Source organism: Stigmatopora argus, chromosome 4 (genome assembly GCF_051989625.1).
Source record: "Stigmatopora argus isolate UIUO_Sarg chromosome 4, RoL_Sarg_1.0, whole genome shotgun sequence".
Lineage (NCBI taxonomy): Eukaryota > Metazoa > Chordata > Actinopteri > Syngnathiformes > Syngnathidae > Stigmatopora > Stigmatopora argus.
Window position 1 is genome coordinate 2258517 of NC_135390.1, and position 10786 is coordinate 2269302.

Below are 10786 nucleotides of genomic sequence, written 5' to 3' on the forward strand. Positions count from 1 at the left end.
ATGTCTTAGCAGTGGAACAGAAAAGAAATAACAAACAATTTCGAGATTGAACCGAATGCTTTTATTGTCATTATACAATTATGAGATTTAAAGCTTCGCCGCGAAGTTCATGAATAAGAACAAAAAAGAAACAAACAAATAAATAATCAATAAATAATACCAATAATTAATAAATAAAAAATAAACAATAACAATAAATAACAGATAAATCAGTAGGCAACACCGTGAATAAGTAGGGAAGTGCACAAATAAGAAGAAAAAAAACAGATAATCAATAAATAGTACAAAAAATATATATATAATGATATATCATTTATAATGTCATCTCATCTCTCATCTTCTTCCCCTTCATCCGAAGTCGGGTTGCAGGGGCAGCAGTTTCAGCAGGGAGGCTCAGACTTCCCTCTCCCCAGCTACTTCATCCAGCTTTTCCGGGAGGATCCCAAGACGTACCCAGCCCAGCCGGGAGACATAGTCTCCCCATCGTTTCCGAGGTTGGCACCATGGCCTCCTTCCGGTGGGACATGCCCGGAACACCTCCCGAGGGATGCGTCCAGGGGGCATCCTGATCAGATGCCGAGCCAACTCATCTGGCTCCTCTCGATCCGGAGGAGCAGCGGCTCTACTCAGACCCCCTCCCGGATGACCGAGCTTCTCACCTTATCTCTAAGAGTGAGTCCGGACATCCTGCGCAGGAAACTAATTTCAGCCGCTTGTATCCGGGATCTTGTTCTTTCGGTCACGAGCCACAGCTCGTGTCCAAAGATGAGGGTAGGAATGCAGATCGACCGGTAAAGAGAAAGCTTTGCCTTTTGGCTCAGCTCCTTCTTCACCACGGCAGACCGGTGCAGAGTCCGCATCAATGCCGACGCTGCACCGATCCGCCTGCCAATCTCCCTTTCCATTCTTCCCTCACTCGTGAACAAGACTCCAAGTTACTTAAACTCCTCCACCTGGGGAAGGACCTGATCCCTGACCCAGAGAGGGAATGCCACCTATTTCCGACTAAGGACCATGGTCTCTCTGGGAAAGGACCTGATCCCTAACCCGGAGAGGGCATGCCACCTTTTTCCGACTGAGGACCATGGGCTCAGATTTGGAGGTGCTGATTCTCAAACCGACTGCTTCACACTCGGTTGCGAATCGTCCCAGCGAGAGTTGGCGATCACGGCTAGATGAAGCCAACAATACCACATCATCTGCAAAAAGCAGGGATGCAATACTGAGGCCACCAACCCCTTCAACGCCACGGCTCCGCCTAGATATTCTGTCCATAAAAGTGATGAACAGAATCGGTGACATAGAGCATCCGTGGCGGAGTCCAACCCCCACTGTAAACGGATCCGACTTACTGACGGCTATGCGGACCAGACTCTGACACCGGCCATATGGAGACCGGACCCCTCGCAACAGGAGTTTCGGAACCCCATACTACCGGTGTACCCCCCACAAGACTCCCCGGGGGACACGTTCGAACGCCTTCTACAAGTCTACAAAGCACATGTAGATTGGTTAGGCAAACTCCCCTGAGTCTGATCTAAATAGCGTGCAGCCTGCTAGCTGTACTGGAGTGTAGAGTATTTGTGGCTGTAGCAACATCTCTGTGATGATTAGCATGGACCATTGTCGAACGTGGCGATCAGCGGCAAGCTGTAATTCCAAATCATCCGTCTCGTTTACAATGGATCTGACATTAAAGAGGTGGATGCTTGGCAGCCGTGGTTTGAGTAGTTGTTTCTTAAGATTACCCAACAGGGCCGCTCGACATCCTAACATCGATTTTCTCTCCCAATGCTGTCTCCTTCGCTGACCAGACCCAATAAAAAAAACAGTGAGGGCCCCCTAATTTCACGATCTCTTCCGGAATGCTGTGCGTGCGATGGAGATCGCTAGAAACCGTAATTCCCTGCTGGTAATCGATGTTCAATCAGTCTAAACCAGTGGTCCCCAAATTATTCCAGAAAAGGCCGCAGTGGGTGCGGGCTTTCGTTCCAACTTGTAAGAGGAAACCTTTCCACCAATCTGGTATCCGAGAAGTGCAATCAGTGGATTGCAGCCAGGTGCTTCTTTTTTCAACAAAAATCTCATTGGTTAAACTGTTTGTGTTGGATTGGTTGAAACAAAAACCAGCACCCACAGCGGCCCTCCAGGACTGGTTTAGAGACCTCTGGTCTAAACAGTTATAGTTGACGTTAAAGTCCGGTTTTGATGAACAATTTGCGACAAAACACACAAAACATATGAAAAATGCACAAGTAGGGAGAGCCTTTAGCCGCTGCATTTGGGGAAAAAAATCATAGGTTTCACAGGGACAAATGCATTTTAAAAACAACAACTACTTAGACTGTTTTAAATTTCAGGGCTAATCTGGACTGTTATCTATTCACTCACTGTAGAGACTCAAATTATCATACCTGACAGATTCGGATGGCATTGTCGAGAACTGTCTTGGTGTCAGTTGAATAGTCACTGCATGGTAACTGTGTATGGCTGAAGTGAGCCTGAAACAGCAAGTGGGTCTTAGTATGAGCACTATCAAATGAGTGGGGGTTGACCTTCAAGGGGAGCTGTTCAGCAAGTTGGCTGTTAAGTTGGTCTTCATTGTGTCTCACAGGGAGCTCTGCATACTCCTCTGCATTCTGTTTCAAACAGAGATCAAACAATACAAACCGTTTAAAGGGTTACAATTTAGTCCATGTGTTCTGGTGCGGGTCATTTCATTGTTGGTGTTATCAACAGGACAAGCACGTCTAAGAGTCAAGACTGGCACTGGTGTCTTTAAGCCACTGTGTTGTTATTTCTGAGCACTTAAATGGATCACCCTGTTTTCACAGGTAGGGAAGCTGTAGCTCGGAAGTCAAAGAAATGTCAGACTTTTTTGTTCAACGGCCATCACCCAAAATATTAGTGTAGGCCAGGAGTCGCTAACCCAAAATGTTGAAAGCATCATTTTGAACAAAAAAACAAAAACAAATGTTAAAAGCCTTATACTGAAGGCAACAGATGCTGTATGTATCTGTATTAACCTACTATCAAAATGACAAAGTTGGCTACAAATACTACATCATGATTAAATGTTTATTTTCCTTGCAGTGGATTCTGTTGAGAACAATGCACAACGTGACTGCTGTGTTGTACAATGCCACCTCAAGTTTACCTTCATTACAATGTTAATTAATTATGTTTAATTGCTTTGATATTAAAGAAATTTCATTTTGAGGATTCGACAAAACCAGAGCAAAATGGAAAGTGTATATTGTTCATTGTTAACAATTTTGCCGTCTGCAAATGGTTTTCCGTGCTTTGTTATCTGCCAAGTTGCAACAAAACTTGCAGCAGTCCTGGAGTGTGAAGATGCAATCCACTTCTTAATTCTATTTTTGCGCTTAAAATTCTCCAGAAGTAATGCAATCGCACTTTCTGCAAATGTATAATGCCTTACCTGGAAATGTCTACACTCATTTTGTTATTTGACAACTTTTCGCTACAAAGCTAACATTCAGACAATCCTTTCGCATTGGCAATGAATGCAAATGATTTGGCCCAAGAAAAATGTAATATATTTCTCTCTGCCATTTTCAAACATTTTTGAAAAAGCTCCAGAGAAATACTAGGACAGCGCTAAAAAGCCACATGCGGCTCCAGAACCAATGGTTACCTTGTAGGCTGTGTTTTAGTGTAAATCAAAAAAATTCACTAAGGTCTTCAATGGGAGAGACAGATGTGTTGGGGGGAAAAGCTCATCACTTACCACATTTACCAAAATAAATGACATTTTTTTTACACAATGAAATCTAAAAATCATATTTGTTCCCTATTAAATTATACATTTTTTCAGTTTCAAATTTGGATCTGTCAATATTGTTCTATTGTGATTAAAATACTGATATTCGGCAAGTCCAAATCATTGCATTCAGGTTCTATTCACAATATACTCAGTATGATAACTGATTTGAAATCCAGTTTCTATTCCACTACATTCCATTCTATCAAATTCATTTAAATGTTTAGTATCACACTGAAAACTGGTTACATATTGAAAAGTAGTGCTAGGAAATACGCACCGTTAGAATGGAAAGAATCTCGTGGATGGGAAGTTCTGCCCCCAGTCTTTCTTTAAACAAGCGGATTGTCTGGTGCTTCAGGTAATAATACGATGCAATGCGACCATAGGTCAGTGGCTCAATAGACTGGTCATCCTTGAGCATCAGAGAAAGTTCCAAAGTCAAGCAAATAAAAATTCACTCAATAGCATTATTCAACAAAAACACACAACTCTTATTTACTCAACAAAAACACAAACATTTTATTTACTCAACAAAAACACACACCTCTTTTATTTCAATGCAGTATGAGCACTCCAAGTCCCGTAGACTCCTTTCCACCAGGCCGGAGAGGTATTTGTTCATGGAATCATGAGTGATATTTTCCAAGCTGTAATAACTGACAGATTACAAAGTCAATAATGGAAAAAAATTCAGAGCACAATTTAATTTTAAACTGAATCAATGTTATTAAGTGGAGCATGTAGAAGATATATGCATATAAATTTATGTATGTATATATATTTAAGCCATCCCGGCTAGTCGACACCTTAAAAGAGGTAAATGCGTCGACGAGCAATGTTGATAAAATAAATACAGTGCAAGCGTGGAGTGTAGACCTAAATTGTTGGAGGCTCAGGATACCAGGGTTTGGGCCAAAGAAGGGGACCGAGGTACAATGAAACAACCAAAATAGTCCAATGTATTGGCGTATTTGAAAGGAAAAAAGAGGGCTGTGTACAGCTTCGTAAAGCCAAGTTGGCGTACCACAGCAGCACATCGGCCATGAATGAGGACCTGAAGCATTGTCACCCAAGTGTACTACTGGAAAATGACAGAAAGCAAAAGGCTGGAGGATTGTAAATCATCCATCATCTAATGACATGGTTTTACAGAAGTTGCCTATTTCAAGATAACGGAAGACAGAAATTGCAGACGTAAAAAGGAAACTCCCAATTTTTATTTGGCACGGATAGACTAGGGCAAAACTGAGAAATTATCATTTTAATTCGATGGGAGAAAATATTTTTTATCCGTGTAAGTGAGCACAATAGACACTAAAGGGCACTCATGGTCTTGGAACATGACCAATGACACTTCACTTCTGATTAATTTTCCAGCTGGTATTTAAGGATATTGGACAATTTGTTGGAATAGCATGGCAATGTTATAGTTAATTGAGTGTATAGTTTTAGTTTTAATATCACACAGAGACAATCCAAAGAAATGTAAAACACAGTTTCTAAATGATAATTTCCTTGACCAAGGGGGGACATTTTTTCAAACCTAAGTGAAGAAATGCCAGGAAGTTTCAAGTCATTGATCCCGGTAGATTAAACTGCTGACTGTGACCTGTAGATCCTTCCATCTACGGGTGTTTATCGCTGTTATTATTACTGATGTGTATGTGCCCCTGAGCGCTATCACAAAGGAGGCAATGGATGTGCTTTTCGAAACTGTTAGATAAATAGAACGTACTTTCATTGTGGCCGGGGACTCTAACCAGGCTAACATGAAAACAGTTCTCCCACAATTCCACCAACATGTTGACTTTGCAACCAGGAGGAAGAACATGCTGGAGTTGTATACCAATATCAAAAAAGCAAACAGAGCAGCCCTCATTTCCACATGTCTATTATGTTAATTCATGCATAGAAATTGCTGCTGAACATTGAAAAAACACATGAAAGGGGGTGAGGGTGTGGACTGATGGGGCAATGGACTGTTCTGAGTGTACTGATTTGCAAACTACAACAAGGTAACAAACATTGATGAGTATGGAAACCGGAGTACCCAGAGGAAACCCACACATGCAAACTCCACACAGGTGCACCGACCCTGGATTTGGACCCAGGACCCCAGAGCTGTGGGGCCGACACCCTTACCACTCGCGACATCGGGCCACCCCATGGTGGAGCTTAAAATCGAATTATACTTGTATAAGGACAATAAAGTCATTCAATTCAAATCAATTAACCATCAAAGTGTTTGGCATTCGCTTTAAAGGTATCTGGTGAATGGGTACAATGTCTAGACCCTGAATATAAGCAGACCGGCATTTTACAGTCTTATTTCAATGCAAAAAACATCGTCTTATATTCGGACCAATATGGTTTTCATATAAAACTAGTATACTTTCATGATTTTAAAGGGTTTCAGGGGTAGTATCGTGGATATCAGAACGGTTTGGAACAATTAGTAGAGCATTTAAATGTAAAATATACCCGTCAACCTCAGACAATTGCTCCCCTTATTAATTATTTCAATTCCCCTTATTAAGCAATAATAAACCTTACAAACACGACGTGGCACATATTTACTTAAAGTCTAAAATTTTCCCCAAAGTGTTTGGGGTGACAAATCAGGAGCTGAGCCTTTTGTATGCACTAAATCCAAGATTCTGTAGATGTCGCTGTATTATGGTGACAGCTTGACTGTCTGGGTACACTGGTTGCTGACGCGCACAGTGACCGAGACGATCCTTAATTCTAGCCTGATTTAGCCATTCCATTACCACTTTTGATGTGTGTTTGGGGTCATTGTCCTGTTGGAACACCCAACTGCGCCCAAGACCCAATCTTTGGGCTGATGACTTTAGGTTATCTTGAAGAATTTGAAAGTAATCCTCCTTCTTCATTATCCCATTTACTCTCTGTAAAGCACCAGTTCCATTGGCAGAAAAACAGCCCCACAGCATAATACTACCACCACCGTGCTTGACGGTAGGCATGGTGTACTTGGGGTTAAAGGCCTGACCTTTTCTCCTCCAAACATATTGCTGGGCATTGTGGCCAAACAGCGCAATTTTTGTTTCGTCTGACCACAGAACTTTGCTCCAGAAGGTCTTATCTTTGTCCATGTGATCAGCAGCAAACTTCAGTCGAGCCTTAAGGTGACGCTTTTGCACGGCAGCCTCTCAGACCATGGAGATGAAAAACTCGCTTGACTGTGGACACTGACACCTGTGTTCCAGCAGCTTCTAATTCTTGGCAGATCTGCTTTTTGGTGATTCTCGGTTGAATCTTCACCCTCCTGACCAATTTTCTCAGCAGCAGGTGATACCTTGCGTTTTCTTCCTGATCGTGGCAGTGACAAAACAGTGCCATGCACTTTATACTTAGAAACAATTGTTTGCACTGTTGCTCTTGGGACCTGCAGATGCTTTGAAATGGCTCCAAGTGACTTTCTGGCTTGTTCAAGTCAAGGATTCGCTTTTTCAGATCCATGCTGAGCTCCTTTGACTTTCCCATTGTAGCGTTTGTGGGCGTTTGCATCCAATGAGCCCTATTTAAATGGCCTCAGAGAAGTCACCAGCTGTAGTCACTCATAATCAATCACAAGAAGTTAAGAGGCCATGCTATGAAAGCTCATTTCACTGACACAATTTTCTAAGTCACCAAAATTGCTAATTCGTGTTGCTGTATGTATATTTTTGACCCAGCAGATTTGATCACTTTTTATGTTGACCTATAATAAAGTCATAAAAGAACAAAACTTCATGAATGTTTTTGTGACAAAGAAGTATCTGTTCCAATCACTCTATCAGAGAAAAATCAGAGTTGTAGAAATAAATAACTGGAAACTCAAGAGAGCCATGACATTGTTCTTCACAAGTGTATGTAAACTTTTGACCACAACTGTATATATTTATTTATATTTTACCTCAGTGCTGAGTCGTAGTAGCAAGCGGAGGACAGGGGAGTGCCTTCCGGTTGCGAATTTCAGCGTGGATTTTCACTTTTTTATGAATTAAAAAAATAAATAATAATATTATTTTTTTTAACTTCGGTGCTGAGTTCTAGTAGCAAGCGGAGGACAGGGGAGTGGCTTCCACTTGCGAGTTTCAGCGTGGATTTTCAATTTTTTATGAACTACCCAAAACATTTAAATTAACAAAAAAAATCCCCCAGAAAAAAAATGCGATGTAGTGAAACCACGATAGTTGAACCCACAATATTCGAGGAATTACTGTACTTTATTTAGTCACAAAATTGCGGGTCAAATGCAACAAATTTAATTCTGAAGATATATCAGAAAGTCTGTCTCTCTCTGTCTCTTTGTCTCTGTTTGTCTATCTAACCCGAAAGACACTAGCAAGTCTACTTCTGAATCGTTCAAAAACAAAAATAAGGTTTCGGAGTGGCTAAAGCAAAGTCTGGATTTAAATCCAATTGAGGCGCTGTGATGTGACCCAGAAAACAGTATGCCAGTACAGCAAAGATGCAAAAAATCTTGCAAGTGGGCTGTGAAAAAATTAAAATAAAAACTTCCACACTGATGTGAAAGACTAATCACCAATAATTACACTTGATTTCAGTTATTGCTGCCAAGATTGGCAGAATCCGCTGTTAGGGGAAATTACATTTGTGTGTGACCCTGTTGGGGTTATTCTGGGATACTATTATCTAATGTGTGCATTTTAATTATTTTTGTATAAGAGTGTCTTTAATTTGAGACTGGGGCAAGCTCGAGGTCACTCTCCAGGACAGCTGGCTCCAGCTAGAGACTTAACATTTCACCGAGGCCTCGCTCCAGGACTGATTACCGGAAGATACGCCTCGGCCCTTTCCCCAGATGCAAGTTCGCAATGAAGATCTGTGAAGGACGCTTAAATTGTTGTTGATTCAGCGGATGGCTATCAATCAACTTCCGGGATTACTCGCATATGTTTCTCAAATTATGACGCTCGGTTCGCTTGATATAGAATTGTTTAATTTCCAATGGAGTTGTTTTTGAGTTCCGACCTTAATTGTTATTAATGAATACCTGATATGTGATTATTGTTGCAGTTGTTTTGACCTCGATGGTGTTATTCGGTTAGCTTATGCAATTGTTTGAATCAGATTACCTTAGATGTTTTGAATTATGTGCGACTAAAATGGACAGAGGAGGATGCCGTTTCTTCAGAATTATCTGGGACGAGGACAAGTCGGGAGTGATTCTCCTTGCAAGTTTGTAGCTAGAGTATGTCAAATTATGTCTCTCTGATTTGATTAAAGTATACCTAATAACAAACCTATCAGCCCTTGTATTAGAAATGGCACTTTGTATTCCCTTGGAATGCATCTGTTTGATATTAAAATTGGCACGTCAACCAATTTCACACAGTATTTTAATTCACGAACAACAAAAACATTTGTACTATTCAGTGTCAGCATATCATAATTTTGTTTATTTCCCCCTAGCCCCACTAGATTACATAGACGTAATTTACTCAAGGCCTTCACTTCAGAGGAATACACATTACCTTTATATTTTACACTTCCACCTTTAAAATTCCTTCAATTCTGTGTGAAATGGAAATGGAGTGTCACAAATTATGTGTCAGAACCTAACCTGGGGTTCATCACCAATCGTCTGAAAAAGTAAGTCCAGGTGATGTAGTCCATTGCATCTTGCTTGGAGGAGATGGTCCCTGCTCCAATCTCAGCATTCAAATGGTCTGACAGCACACTAAGGAGGCTAAGGGGGAGCGGAGGTGGAAACTTTTAAGTTTACTTGAGCAGAAAGGCATTTTCACACTAGCAGCAGTCCAGTGTGAAAGGAACGCGTGGCAAAGCACAAGACAAGTGCATAAAAAAACAAACGTAGTTGTGCCATAGACGTACGTGGCCAGCAAGGTAAGTGTGGTGATCCCAGCAAGCTTACTCTAGTCCCAAGAAGGGATTGGATTGGATAACTTTATTCATCCCGTATTCGGGAAATTTCATTGTGACAGTAACAGTTACTTTTCACATTCTTGCAGCGTTTAAGTATTCACTTACCGTATTTTCTTGCATATAAGCCGCCCCCTTAAAATTGCCTTAAAATCGTTGAATTTTAATTTCTCGCATATAAGCCGGGCCCTGATTCACAATTTTCACTTCCATTTTCTTGGTTTTAATACAGAGTACAAATGTGTTACTTTGAAAATCTTAGGAAAAATCATCGCATGTGGTATTTCTCAGATACTGTATGAATCAAAAGCACATTATTCGGGTCAATATCATAAGGAATTTAGTAATTCATCCAGTAATGGTTGTTTTCTTACTGCAAAACAGAAAATAACAAAAAAATAGTTGAGGTTAAATTGCTGACATCTACTGGTGAAAAAAGGTATAGCATCGCTGTAAGTCTTGTGTGCATATAAGCCTTGATTCAGTCATCATTATTTTAGTTACAAATGTGGCTTATTTGTGAGAAAATACGGTATTGTAGTTTTCCATATTTATTTTAATGATTGTATCCTATTATTGACTAATTTTTGTAATATTGATTCTAATTAAAATATTGACCATGAGAAGTATTGTTTGCAAGAGCAGTAAGTATTAAATGCTGTTATGGTTTTGTTAACCTTTTCATTTTTGGAAAAAAATGTATAATTACTCCCTATTTTCTTGTTTTTGTTGCAGATTTTTTTTAAACTACCAGAAAAACATTAACAATAATAGAAAAAAAGATGAAAAGAATAAAGATCGAATGTGATCCTTCTATTGGACAGATCAATCAGTCCTAGCTCACCCATCTACTTTTATTAATTATTAAAGGAAAATGAACTCAAATCAAGTAAAACAAGGTTTAAAAAGATTGCAAGGCTAGGCAATCAAGTCTTGGTCTCACCTGGATTCAACAGGAAAAGGTTCGTAGAGAAACTTCTTGTAGAAATCCTTTTTGATGTCATGGACAAGAATTACTGCTTTGCCCTGATCATCAAACTGAGGACGACCTGCTCGTCCCATCATCTGCAAAACATCTTCAGAAAC

General features: G+C 40.4%; 1 protein-coding gene across 1 annotated transcript in view; it reads right to left on the reverse strand.

Moving 5' to 3' along the window:
* ascc3 (activating signal cointegrator 1 complex subunit 3) overlaps positions 1-10786 on the reverse strand; it is a 228603-nt gene that overhangs the window by 26531 nt on the left and 191286 nt on the right. The window contains exons 32-36 of the mRNA XM_077599236.1: positions 10644-10776; positions 9381-9506; positions 4332-4443; positions 4065-4199; positions 2415-2639 (exon numbers count right to left, since the gene is read on the reverse strand). Coding sequence (XP_077455362.1) covers positions 2415-2639; positions 4065-4199; positions 4332-4443; positions 9381-9506; positions 10644-10776 — 731 coding nt within the window. The remainder of the gene's footprint in view (positions 1-2414; positions 2640-4064; positions 4200-4331; positions 4444-9380; positions 9507-10643; positions 10777-10786) is intronic.